This window comes from Trachypithecus francoisi, unplaced genomic scaffold (assembly GCF_009764315.1).
Source record: "Trachypithecus francoisi isolate TF-2019V2 unplaced genomic scaffold, Tfra_2.0 Lachesis_group5, whole genome shotgun sequence".
Taxonomy (NCBI): domain Eukaryota; kingdom Metazoa; phylum Chordata; class Mammalia; order Primates; family Cercopithecidae; genus Trachypithecus; species Trachypithecus francoisi.
The window spans coordinates 74,235,873-74,249,480 of NW_022681470.1; the positions used below are offsets into that span (position 1 = coordinate 74,235,873).

Consider the following 13,608-nt stretch of genomic DNA (forward strand, 5'->3'; position numbering starts at 1 on the left):
TCAAGGTGGTGATGTGGCGGTTTTCTGGGTAATTTGATAAATGTCAACAACTAAACTATTTAAATCCATCCATCAGATGAATACGCCACTCTTGAGTTATCTGAGCACTTGCCAGGTCACTTTGTTCTACTTAGATATAGCCACTGCCTGAGGAAAAGAAAAAGAAAGAAAAAAAAAAAGGTAATCGAGCTTAGGTAGCTCACTGAAAATGCCTGCATTTTCCTTTATCCAACAACAGTCCTCATAAAAGTAGGCAATACATAGAAAGGAGGTATGTTTCAGCAAATAAACTCATTCTATGACCCTAGCCAAAGGTTGAGTATCCCTCAAATAATACACAGTCTTCTGCATATAAGAGATGGTATATGATCCCCTCTCATGCTGCCCTTCTCACACCAAATGGTCTAAGACAGCCTCAGAATTCCTGAAGGATGCTAAAACAACCCTTCTGTCTTAACCATCACCCAGCTGAAGAGACCAGAGACACATCCAGGGACCCACTCCATTTCTAAATTCTCACTCCAGGGCCTCTGAAGACAGCTCAGGGCTGATCTGTATCAAGTCTGCCCATTCCCTATTCTAGATCCCCGTGCTCACTATGTTATCAGAACAATACTACCCTGGGGAGGGAGGGCAGTGGGATTCCATTTTTATGATATACTCTATACCCATACCAGTACCACAAGGGTACTAGGCCTTCCAGGGGTCACAGGATTTCACTGGAGTACCCTGTAGAGCACTAGACCTAGCAGTTGTTGTCTGTACAAAGGATGCTGTGATAAATCTGGAAAACATCACAAACCACAGTCCTCTCTCAGATAATCACAGTACATAATAGTACATACTAGACTCTGAAACATCCTACAGTGAAGAAATCTGTTGAATCCATTGTTTCACAAATATATTTGTCTACAAGAAAAATCTTCAGACAAAACACTTGTTGACATCTTCCCTCCGTAGATCGTGGGTTGGATCCATGAGGTCAGGAACCATGCCATTTTGTTCATGTCTTTTCCTCAAGTGCTTAACATAGTATTTGATATGTTAGTAAATATTTGATGAATCAATGAATATTGTGTGGAAGTAGGGTCCCAAAGAACCAGCTGTATAAGACTATGTGATAAAAACATCACATATCTATGGAACACCTCAAGTAAAAACAACCTCCCTGAACTGGAAGATCACTTTGAATCTGTTTAAATCCCAATGTGTAAGGTAACATTAAAAATACATTGGTATTTATTAACATCATATATGGTCAGACAACTTCTTTCCTCTCAAACTATCTTTGCTTAGTATCCAGTTAACCTAACCAAATATGTCAAGATGTTTGGTATCTAGATCCCTGATGCTTGAATTTGCTGTATATGAGAACCTCTTGAGGGTACTACGGAAATTTCTGAGGCCCAGGGATTCGGTATTTCTAGAGCAGGGCCCAGGACTCTACATTTTACACAAATGACCCAGGTCACTCTGTCATAGGTTTTTGGATGGAATGCACTCTCAGAAAATCTCATCAAGAGATTATTGTGATAGAGGAGGCCTGTGATTATCAGAGACCTAGGTTTGAGTCTCAGCTCTGCATCCAGACTAGTTGTGGGGTCATGGGCAGTAATCTCTAAGCCTCACTTTCCTCTCTGTGGGATTCAAAATGTTTCTTTACCTAGCTACCTTCCCACCCACCCTATAGTACCATGTAGGAAGAAAGTATCTATAAAACCCTGCCTTGAAGCCTAATAGATACTTAACACATATTGTTCAATAAATCAATAAATTTACAGTTATTAACATTCTATAATATTAAACAAATTATATCACACCAAGTGGTACAGCACTGAAAGGTTTTCTGCTGGTTATTTAGACACAGATAAAATGCCTGCGCCAACTGTGCTATATACACCCATGCCATCAACCTGGCAAATTCCATAGTACACTTGGCTCATGTTTACGGAAATAATGTTGGCCAAATCATGGCGAGGCTCAAGCTCTATGCCACTGGCCACAACATAGAGAATATTAAAATATTTCTTCTGCTTGGTACCAGATCTTCAAAAAGCAGACTCTTTGATCTTAAGTAGGCAAATAGCAGGAGTAAGCTTGGCTTGGTATAGACACATATACAAAGGGAAGATTCCTGCTAATCAAGTATCCTCATCAATAATAATTAACCATTGTGAAAAAAATAGAGTGCATTGGAATACGTGTAATGATAATACGGTACTCTGCATATTCAATTATCTCTCTATTCAAGAGACCTTTCTGTAGCCCACAGTACTCAGGCTAATTGCTATGAGCACTGCCCAGTTGCACTGCATGAATACTTTGAAAGCATTAGACATTGGGTTGTTTCCCAACTTTGTGGCATATTCTGAAGCCTGCTTTTTGAAATAGATGTGATATTCCTCATTATTTACCTTTTGTGCATAAAATAAGGAAATAAATTCTATAACTGAAAAATCTCTGCATAAAAGATTAATTATTAGAGATTTCCAGTTAGGGAAGTGTCAAATACATTCCCGGTATATTGATTGATATTAATTTGCTTTTTGTGTTGGTGTTTCTTACTCTTCTGATCTTAAACACTTAAATTGCAAATGCTTGTTCAAAGTTTCATTGCTCTGGGGTTAATACTAACAGCAAGAGAACTTTGCAAAGCTAAACTCATGCCACAATGTTCATTTTCTATGTTTATTATTGCCTTTTGCTTATATGTTTTGGTTATAAGCTATTTTTCGTGCCCGTGTCTTATGTTAGCAGTAACAAATGTGATTAATGACAGGGCTTATGCAGGTAAACAGGTGAATAAATCATGCCAAGTTTGGTGACCCCATCAAAAGATGGCCTTGAAAACTCACCTCCAGCTGATGGTTGCCATAAGAGAATTCAGGAGAGCAGCCCGAGCATTGCTAGACCTTCCAATGTTTCAAGAGAAATCTAATGCCTAATAGGTACTCAATAAGTATTTGTTGCTTCAATACAAATATTCAGATTTTCATCTGAAATCTCTGAATTATTTTATTCTAAGCAGCATAATGTGGTAGGTAACTGAGAACATGGACTCTTGAATCAGACTGCCTGACTTAAAAACCTAGCTCTGTCATTCATCAGCTATATGACCTCTGGCAAGTTATAGAAAAACTCCCTGCCTCAGTTTTCTAACCTGTAAAATGGGGGAAAATAATAGTACCTACTTTGTAAAATTGTTTCAGTTAATTTTAAAATATTTTTTAAATCTTGGGACAATATCTGGTAGACTTTAAGAGCTACATTAGAAAGGAAACACACTAAAGCTTCCACTTTTTAAAATAAATATGTCTCATATGTAAAAAACATTTTCACATATGTTATTACTTTTTGTCTGCACAATAATTATCAGATAAAGGTGTTATTTTGCAGATAAGGAAACAGAATTTCCCTGGGATCCCTCAGAATGTGTTCAGGTGACAGACACATGTACTCATTGGCCACACAAGAGCACTCTGCACAGGTACTTAGGAAGTATCCAGGGGTTTTCCCATTAGCACACTCCATAAAATGACAAATGCAGAAATTTGATCCAAGACCTCTAGTGGACAAAATCAGAGGTCTCCAAACCAGTGTCCACCATAAGTCTTCTTACTCAATAGCTAAATAATTAAAATAAAATGAAGATCTCATCTAAACCACTGCATTCGTTGTTTTTAATCAATAAATTAATTGTCTAAAAGCAACTAATTTAAAATAATAGGCAAAGCCTTTACATTTAATAATGTCCATAGACATCCTTACTCTTTTATTAAGTTTTGTCTTATAAATGTTTTACAATGATTTAATTTCTCTTCTCTCTGACTCCAATAACTTTCTCTCTGTAACTGTACAAGCATGTCATCTGACTACTGTGGCCTGTGTGTTAGAAACTGCTAAACTGGAAACACCCTGTCAACCTTTTGATTTTCCTGGTTGTTGTTGGTTTAAGGCAGCTCCTTAATGTTATTTAAACAGAGGAGACTATTTGAAATCTCTTGGTAGATGGATTTGATAATGATAATTTAAAAAAAAATAACTACTGTCATCCTGAGATAAAAGATCTCATTCATAGGCTCGACACCTTATCTGAATAACTCAGGGCTTCTTCGAAGAAAAAGGTCAGTGTTGCCCTACCTGTTTCCTTTTCTTGAACAGCACTAACTTTACATACTGCCTGATAGTCTGCATTTGCTAACATTGGTTGGGCATTAAAGAAGTGTCTTCTCTTTACCTGGGTTTTAAATTTTTGTTTTGTGTTGTGTTTAATCTGAGTCTTTTCATGGATGTGTAATGTCTTTATTGTTAAAAAATAACTACTGCTATATCCTCAGGCTGAGGTAGGAGGATTGCTTAAGCCCAGAAGTTGGAGACCAGCCTGGGCAACACAGTGAGACCCCAGTCTCAAAAAAATACTGCTGGGAACTCATCAAAATGAAAAACCTCTATGAATAACAGAGCACTATCAACAAAGTATAAAAACAACCCACAGAATAAAAGAAAATACAAATATTTGCAAATCCTATATCTTAGGGTTTAATATTCAGAATGTATAAAGAACTCTTACAACTCAACAACAACAGAGACAAAAGCCCTAATTTAAAAATCCTCAAGACCCTGAATAGACATTTCTCCAAAGAGAATATCCAAATGGCCAATAAGCACATGAAAATATACTTGGCATCATTAGTTACTAGTAAAATACAAACTGAAACAACAGTGAATTACCACTTATACCCACTAGTATGGCTATCAGAAATAAAAGAAAAATAAATGTTGATGAGGAATGGAGAAATTAAATCCCACATACACATTTCGTGGGAATGTAAAATTATGCAGCTGCTGTGGAAAGCAGTATGGTTGGTTCCTAAACAAAGTTGGACCCAAGACAGCAGAAAACATATGTTTAAACAAAACTTTGTACACACGTGTTCACAGCAGCATTATTCATAATGGCCAAAAAGTGGAAACAACCCAAATGTCTATCAATGGATGAATGTGTAAACAAAAGGTGATATATCCATAACATTGAATATTATTCAGTCATAAACAGGGATGAAGAACTGACTCATGTTACAATATGGATGAAACTTTATAACAAATGAAGTTATATGAAGATAATAAGTGAAAGAAGCCAGATATAAAAGGCCAAATGTTAAATGATTAGTTATAAAATGTCGAGAATAGGCAAATCCATGGAGACAGAAAGCAGTTTAAGGCATGACAGTGGCTGAAGGGGAGGGAAGAATGAGGATTGACTGCTTATGGGATGAGGCTTCCTTTTGGAGTGATAAAAATGTTCTGGATTTAGACAGTGATTATGGTTGCACATCATTGTGAGTGTTGTAAAAAAAAAAAAAAAAAGCCACCAAATTATATTCCTTAAAATGGTTAAAATGATAAATGTGATGTTATGTGAAGTTTACCTCATTAAAAAGTAAATATTAACTTGGACACCCAGTAGAAGAAGGAAGAAGCTTCTTCTTCCCATACAAAATAATTTCACACAATATATCACCCAAACGATTTTAAGGAGTGGAATACCACATCTAGAAGGTAGCAGCTGACAAGTTGTCCTTACTCCTTTTATTTCATTGTGCCACTTTTCATTTGCCCTTTGATCTCGAATATCATTCTTGGATTGTCACATTGATAGCAGAAACTGCAACTTTACTTATTTACCTATTTATATAGAGAGAGGGTCTCACTATGTCCTGCAGCTGGAGTGGAGCAGTGGGATCTTAGCTCAGTGCAACCTCAAACTCCTGGGCTCAAGCTCTCTTCCTGCCTCAGCCTCCTGAGTAGCTAGGACTATATGCATGTATTACCATGCCTGGCTAATTTTTCTTTTTCTTTTTTTAGACAAGGGATCTTGTTGTGTTGCTCAGGCTGGTGTTGAACTCCTAGCCTCAAGCAATTCTCTCTCCTGGGCCTCCCAAAGAGCAGGAATTGCAGGTGTGAGCCACTGCATTGGACCTGAAATATCACCTTTCCTGATGTTACATCTTCACTTCCAAATGTTCACTAATAGTTGTGAACCAAATGTTGTCAACAGTTTAGCTAATTTGGTAATCATCAATTAATGAATATGTGTAGGAGTTTTCTCTCTTCTAAATTACATTAAAATGTTTAAAATAATTGAATATTAATTATTCTGGCTAAGAGGGGGATATAATTTTTCAGAAATCAGTAACTTGAATCTTCTTTTAATTTATGTGAGATCAATTAATCAGAAGCAATGATGCATCTGATAGAAAAAATAAAGAACATGGGAGACAAACTAAGTATTCATCAAGCCTTCCTGAAAAAGAATACATACATTTTCTTCCACGAAGAAATGTCTTTTTTTTTTTTTTTTACTATTAAGATGTTGGCAGTACAATATAGCTTAAATAAATTGGATCAATGGAATATACTATATTGCCCCAAATTTAATTTTTGTGAATTGTAAACTCCTGTCAAATAGGTTGTACAGGTGGATATGTTGCAAACAATCTCATTTAAACACATACTTGTTAAAGCAATTAATGGCAGATTCAGTTGAATTAGAGAATGTAATTCTGAAGAAGTATGCTAACGTTAAATGAAAAGTTCTGAAAATAAGTTCAGTTGTCCATTAATTGCAAAGTTCCAATTTCCTGAAGCTATGCTAAGTACCCAAGCTGTGATTTTTAAATACCTCAAAGAAAATTTCTCCATAAAACATGTGTTTATCTTTTATGACATGTCTATTTAAATGTTAATACAACCATAAGTATTAATGACCAGGTTTATTCCAAATAGTCAGAAAAGAAAAAAAAAAAAAGTGAACAAGTATTTCAATAATTCAGGTTAAAAAAAAAATCTTCACTTTCACCTCAAGCAGGTGTGTAACTCAGGTGAAAGTAAAGGCAGTTTTAGCTAGAACTACCTGGAGAACTGAAGAGGGAGTAATCCTGTCCCATGGAATGCAAACATATCTGGTTCATGTGCTGTTATTGTAAGGAAATTTGAGAAATATAGCAACTGAAACCAACCTGTTGAAGGTGACCAAGAACCGGATGAAAGTAAATGCTTTTATTTTATGTCAAAATGAAGTAAGATATTGGAGGGCGCAGAAGACTTTGGAGGTTGCATACGTACGTATTCAGTGGTCAATTTCTAAAAATGCTCTGCCAGAATACAGCCCTGAATTTATGGCTAATACAGTCACATAATTGGAGAATTGTATTTCTTCACTTAAGGGGAAAAGTTTGAGTTCAAACTGGTGAGACATAATAGAAGAGTATCAAGTTAATTGAAATTATTTGTCAAATACTCACTTAGTTCTTTGGGTTCTCCCTAATTCCTTCCCTCCTGCCATCTGGATTTCAGGCCTCAGCTCTTGGCCTTGAAATGTGTAAATTTAATGATCAAATAAAATCCTGGAAGGAGATTGTGCTCAGTTCTTCTACACACTCATCTCTTAGAAAAAGAAATCCCAATAAGGGAGAGCACAAGATTAGGAAGACCCCATTGCTGGAGTTCTGGAGTTGCTGACCTAAGAAAGATGGCATTGGGGTCAGCCATCTGGGAGGGAGGAAAGGAATTCTTCCAACTTTTAGGAAAAGTTTAGCCATTGCCTTCATCCGTCCACACTCAGGAATTTTTATTTTTTACATTTTGTAGAGAGGGAGGTCTCACTGTGTTGCTCAGGCTGGTCTCAAAATTCCAGAGTCCAGTGATCCTCCTGCCTTGGCCTCCCAAAGTGCTGGGATTACAGGTGTGTGACACCTTGAGCTAGGCCGAGTAATTCTTTATTCAAGTCAAAGGTCTAGCTGGGGAAAGGGAAATGAACAACTGGGATTGGTTCTCAGGCCATTTTAGTACCCAGATGACATAGCCATGCTGGTAGAGAAGGCAGGATGGTGGCTGAGGAATTACAAGTGGGATTGAGAAAGGTGGGGGAATTTTAAGGCTCATAAAGTTATCTTGGTCTGGGATGGTTCAAGCTGATTATCGCATCCCTGGCAACTTAGCAGCCAGTGGCACCATGAAAAGCACAATTTAGGAACTGTCAAGAGATTATGCTTTGATTATTGGTAAAATAGTGGCTGCCACTTATAACCTTGATCTAAGGCCATCTAAGAAAAGCAGGGCCCGTATGCAGATGGACACAGGTACCCAAATGTGTCCAATTCCACGTGCATGGACGTTCTCTTGTTGCCTCTTTTTGGGGGTTACAGGTGTATGGTTACCCTTTCCTTGCCTCGTTTTGGGGGTTACAGGTCACAGACCTGAAGTATTTGTAAGAGGACAATTCCTGTTCCTGCCATTTTCCAGAGTTGCTTGAAAATGAGCTAATTTGGAGGAAGTGAAATCTCTTCTTTTTTCACTACCTGATTTGGAAACAAATGGGCCTCTCCGTTCTCTGTCACCACCTCCCTTCCATACCCCAAAAGTTTGTTGTCTAGTTTTGTCTACATGATAGAAATGCCATCTTTACTCACAACGAGAAGGAGAACTTGGCGTCCTTCCTATCTAGAGCCCCAGACTATGAGTAAAGACCCACGGCTCTAGAGGCCACGCCACAGAGGCCTAGTGTGGAGAAGCACAGGCCAGAAAGGAGCCTGCTGTTGGGAGCGCGAACTAGAAAGATATTGCCAGCATTGCCGCACAGAGAGCTGAGCGAGTGAGTCTCACAGCCAGAGCAAGTCACTTTCCTAAGCGACGGAAGCTCCGGAGTTTTAAGATCCCGTCAAAGGCGGGAAAAGCCCTAATGCTTCACAAAATTCTTGAAAGCGAAATGAATGATTTAGACTCCAAACACTCTGCTCCCCCGCTACCCAGGAGCCTGGCGCCTAGCGCCCCATCTTCAGGACCCAGAGTTTACGCTAAAGCAAAACTGCCGGAGATACTAGGAGCCCGCGCTCGGGCCTTCTCCAACTTTGGCCAACACTTGAGCGACGCCTGTCATAGAAACATTTTGGGGATGGGGTATTTAAATGTGTCTGAGGGTCCTTGGCTAACCAACTCCTTCGCTCTCGAAAGTCGTGGGCTTTTCAAACTAAACAAGGTGGAAAGAAAGACAGCTGGCAATGGGGTTTTTCTCTCTCTCTCTTTCTCTCTCTCTCTCTCTCTCTCTCTCTCTCTTTCTTTCTTTCTTTCTTTCTTTCTTTCTTTCTTTCTTTCAACTGTGCTTTACCTTTGAGTCTTTCCCTTGTCTCTTTTCCTCAGAAAGTAAGCGTTTCTTACTTTGACCTGTTCTCTCCTTTCCTTCCCTTCTCACTAGGGCTTAGGGCAAAGATCAACAGCTAAGATAAACCCTCAACCAAAGAGCGGAGCGCATTTACTGTTGGGGAACAGGGCTGAGAGCTACTGAGACATCGCACCTCCAGCACCTGAATTCCTACTTTATAGGTCAGTGCCACCGGTTTCTGCCTATGAAGATATACTAAGTTTCGCATCTACCCATATTTCCGAATGAGGCCCAGAGTTAGTGGCAGAAACTTGCTTCTGCTTTTAACTGGGCAGTTGAGTTTTGGAAAGTGGTTTTGGGAGGGCCACGTTGAGAATCTGGGCAGCTCAGGGCCAGATGTGGGCGCCCCGGGTCCTGTATGAACCAGACTGCTGCTGCAATGTGAGCTTGGGAGGGACTGGGGATGCGGGCTGGGAACAGACCACGCCCCAGACCCCACAGTTTGTGACGAGGAACTTCGGGCGCACACACCCTGAGGAGTAGGTCTCCTCCAAATGGCACCGACACAGACTGGCTCTGGATCTTCTCTCCTTGCCAATCTATCCGCAAAGGCCGCCTGGGCACTTTCGGGGGAATGTGGCCAAAAGGGGACTCTAACTGCGACTTTTACAGAGGAAGGAAAAATTGGTGGTGCCTAAGAAGTTGATCCCGATGCGCGCACTGAGGGCACAGGGCCCTGCGCGCCAGAGAAGCGAAGCCAGCGGTCTCCCCTTACTTGTTCTTAATTCCTCTCTACCCCCGCTCTGGTCTCATTTTCGGCCTCACGGATCCAAGCCCCGGGTTTATTTTCATTCACAACCTTCTCCACATCCCGTACCCCGAAAAGTGTGCCTCAACTCAGGCGGGAAAGGGCACTTTGACCCACTGTGCACGAGTTTCCTGCCAGTCGCCGCGCGCCTGCGAGACAGAGCGCCTGGCCGCGGCTCCGAGCGCACCGCTCTTCCCCGTGCGTTTGGCGCGGCTAAGCTTCTCTCGCTCCGGGCTGAGGCTCGAGGAACCTCGCCAGCCTGCTGTGGCCCCGTCCCCTTGACGTTTGATTTCTAACACCGCATAGTCTGCGGCTCCGGCATTTAGAAAAAGAGGACAAGGTCAAGGCCTATGGACGGACCGCCGCGATCCGCTTGCACCTTTGCTCTCACAGCAAGCGAGTCCTGGCGGCGCCGCTGGAAAAAGGTGTCGCAGTTCCCAGTGTACCTGGAATTCAGAGACCTGACCGTGACTCTATTTCCGGCTAGCCACAGCATGAGACCACGTCCTTCCTCTCCTTTCCCTGCTTTCCGCCCAGGGCGGTTCTGAGATTTTGATTAAGAGAGATCTGTCCCCGCTCCGCGTAGGGATGGTCCCAAATGGCCAGGCTTCCTGGGCACCGCGTCCTCATCCCGAGGTCGGAGCCACTACGAAAGGAAAAGTCTCCATCTGGACGCACTTCGTCCCCTCCCCCAGCGCGCCGGGCCGCGCTCTACGGCCAGCTCGGGCACGCGCTTTTCCCCCTCATCACCCCCGACCCGCCCAGCCCCGCAGTTTTATTCTTTATAAAACACACACACCCACCCCGCCTCCCACGTAAAGGCCAGTCTTGACTCCTTTTGCGCCCAGATGCAAACTCAGCTGGAAGTTGAGAGTAGTGCCAAAGAGGTGAGGGGGAGGGTAAGAGATGCAGCGAAATAGAGAATGAGAAGGGAGAAATCAAAGGGGGAGGAGGGACAAGAGAAAGACAGTGCGTGGAGCTGGAGGTTGAAGGGGCAGAGGCGGAAGCCAAGGACTGAGCAAGGGGCGCGCGCAGCAGCGGCGGCGGCGGTGGCTGTGGCGGGGCGGCTGCGTCTCCTCCCAGCCTTATCGCTCGCGCGCGCGGAGCGGGGTCAAGCGCCGACTCACATTCACCGACTGCAGAACTGTTTTCCTTGCTACTACCAGAGGATGTTTCGGGGTTCCCCACTGTCTTCTCCCTGGCTGCTTGCCGCGTGAGAGAACTAAAACAAAACAAATCAAGGGACACGACGGAGTCGGGCCGCTTGGCGTCTCCGGGATCGCTCTCACTTTGCACTCGGAAGCGGGCGCGGAGATTCGGGCTGCCGCGTGTAGCCTATAAATAGCAAACTTTTTGACCCAAGCAACTAACAAATGAGAGGAGCAGGCGTGCATTTTACCCCCTCTTTCCGGGGACGACCTTACTCCCACCCCCGCCTCCCTTGCAGTAGTTGTGAGGGGACAGATTGGCAGAGAGAGATGAAATTCAATAGAATTTACAATAGTATTGTTACTTTTGCGGAAGGGGGAAGAATCGCGCCATTTACCTGACCCTCCCTACCCACCTACCTTTGCTACCCTTCTCCCCCACCCAGCAACTGGCACTGGCTGGGAAGGGCAAAGAGCGGAACTCCCAGAGTGGCTGGCTGTTGAAGCCAGGGGGCGGAGGGAAACCCGGCTCCCTCTGGGAGTACCGGAGTGACTGGGAGGGAAAGCGGGAAGCAATGCCAGGAGTTGGCGTTTTCCTGAGGTACTGGGACAGGAATTTAGGTAACCCAGAATTTTGGATGGAAGTGCGAAAGGTGAGTGCAGAAGGCACAAAGGAGTTCCTGCAGTGCAGATTTCCTTCCCCAGAAGCGACAATAACCCACTCAGCAACTTTACTTCAACCCTAGGCTCTGGCCTACCGGGAGGGCAAACGCGGGCACCCGGGTCACGTCATCGTTTGCTTGGGGTCGCCAGCTCCAGGGTAAGCGCGAGCTGCGAGCTAGAGCCGTGGGGTTTTGCCATGGGGTCTTCCTTACTAATCACCCCGCACGCCCTCACCCCTGTCCCTGGACGCCCTTTTGCTGTACCCGCTCACACCTGCAGACCCAACGGATGGGATCTACTTGACTGAGATTCCTGAACACAACTTACTGCCCGCCCTTCCGCTTTCCTTTTGGCCAGGCCAGATTGTGGATGGTGAGCGGCTCAGTAAGATTTTCATTTTCATTCTAGGTGCTTCCTTAAAAATAAAGCCCCCTGAAGATAAGAGACACTCGCTCCATACACCAGACTCCCCCAGTTCATGAGGTTGCCGCGCTAAGTCTATCCTGAATGGCGCACAGAAACCAGGGTCAATAGGACGATCAACACGGCTGGGTGTGGGGATTGCGGAAATTGAAGATTTTGCAGCTGACACCAGGTACCGGGAGAGGCGAGTCCGCAGGTGTGGGGAGGTTGCTCTGCTCCTCTTTGGACGCTCTATGCCTCAGCGTCAGGCCTGCGAAGTGGGGGCCAAGCGCGTCCCGTGGGCCTAAAAGCGGCCAGTAGCAGTAGCTGGGGGGAGAGGGGAGGGAGCCGGGGGACGGTGGTGCTTTTTCTTTCCAGTGCCCCAACCTCTGTCCAATGCCAGCAGCGCTTACCCTACACAAGAGGTGAAACACCCAACCTCTACTTGTACCCCAAAGGGCGAAAACCAAAGAGGGTCCCCCATGCAGTTTATGTGGTGGTGCTGCTGACCCAATCGCGCCTTTCCTTACACTGCTGCCCACCAGTTACCTCCTCCTAAGACCGCTTCCCACTAGTTACCTCCTCTTAAACGCAAAGGTTACTCTGTTTCCCCAGAATCCAGTTTGGAAAGAGTGGAAAAATGCAGAAATGCTAAGGGGGCTACAGCAGTAGCTCCCCCTGCGGGGTGTGCCCACCGCTCACGGCTCCACGCAGGCGTTTGCGTGCGTCTCCCTTTCCAGACTCCGCGAAGACCGCGCCCGGGTCGCGAGAGCTGATGGACCGCCCTTCCCAGGCTGCCCCAAGGGCCTGGGGGGCTGCGGTGCCACCCTTGGGTCCCGGTCCCAAGCGCGCTTACGGGTTCTTAAAGACCGGGTTGGAAGGAGTACAGGCGTCCCGGGTTACCGCTGCCGGGCTTGTGCGCCCCACGCCACCTACCTGTCCCGCCTTCCCGCTCCAATTGCTGACCCGATTAGGGAGCCCGGCCTGGAGCCCGCTGCCTCCAGAGGAGCCCGCCCTCGCCCTCCCCCGCGCGCCTCCGCTCTCTTCTGGGACTCCCGGCCAAATGCGGGGCGGTCTCTCGCGGGCCATTGGCTTGGGCCACCGTTGCGAGTCAGCTCCTAGGATTTCCCCAGGCTTCACGGCCCCTTTGTGGGTCTAGGCCATCGCCTCACCTTCCACCCTATTCCACCTCCAATCCCCTTAGGTGCCCCTGCATCCCTCCTCCAGAGTCCAGGCTTTGAAACTGCAGCAACTCTGCAAAGAAAGCCGTTGGGCAAACCTCCTAGTGGGCCGAATGTGGAGGTCGGGTGGGTGGGTGGGTGGGTGCTCGCGGCATTTCTCAAGCTCTGAGTGTTCGTAACTAGGGGAACAGGTCCTATGGGGACAGAAATGACAGACGCACGGACAGCGTCCCTGTGGCTGTCTGC

The 13,608-nt window shown here is 44.7% G+C and overlaps 1 protein-coding gene across 1 annotated transcript in view; it reads right to left on the bottom strand.

Annotated features, from left to right (window-relative positions):
* The window catches only part of ESRRG (estrogen related receptor gamma), a 657,690-nt gene extending 646,421 nt beyond the window's left edge, over positions 1–11,269 (bottom strand). The window contains exon 1 of the mRNA XM_033200760.1: positions 11,096–11,269. Within this exon, the coding sequence (XP_033056651.1) occupies positions 11,096–11,097 (2 nt within the window). The 5' untranslated portion in view covers positions 11,098–11,269. The remainder of the gene's footprint in view (positions 1–11,095) is intronic.
* Between the last annotated feature and the right edge of the window lie 2,339 nt (positions 11,270–13,608).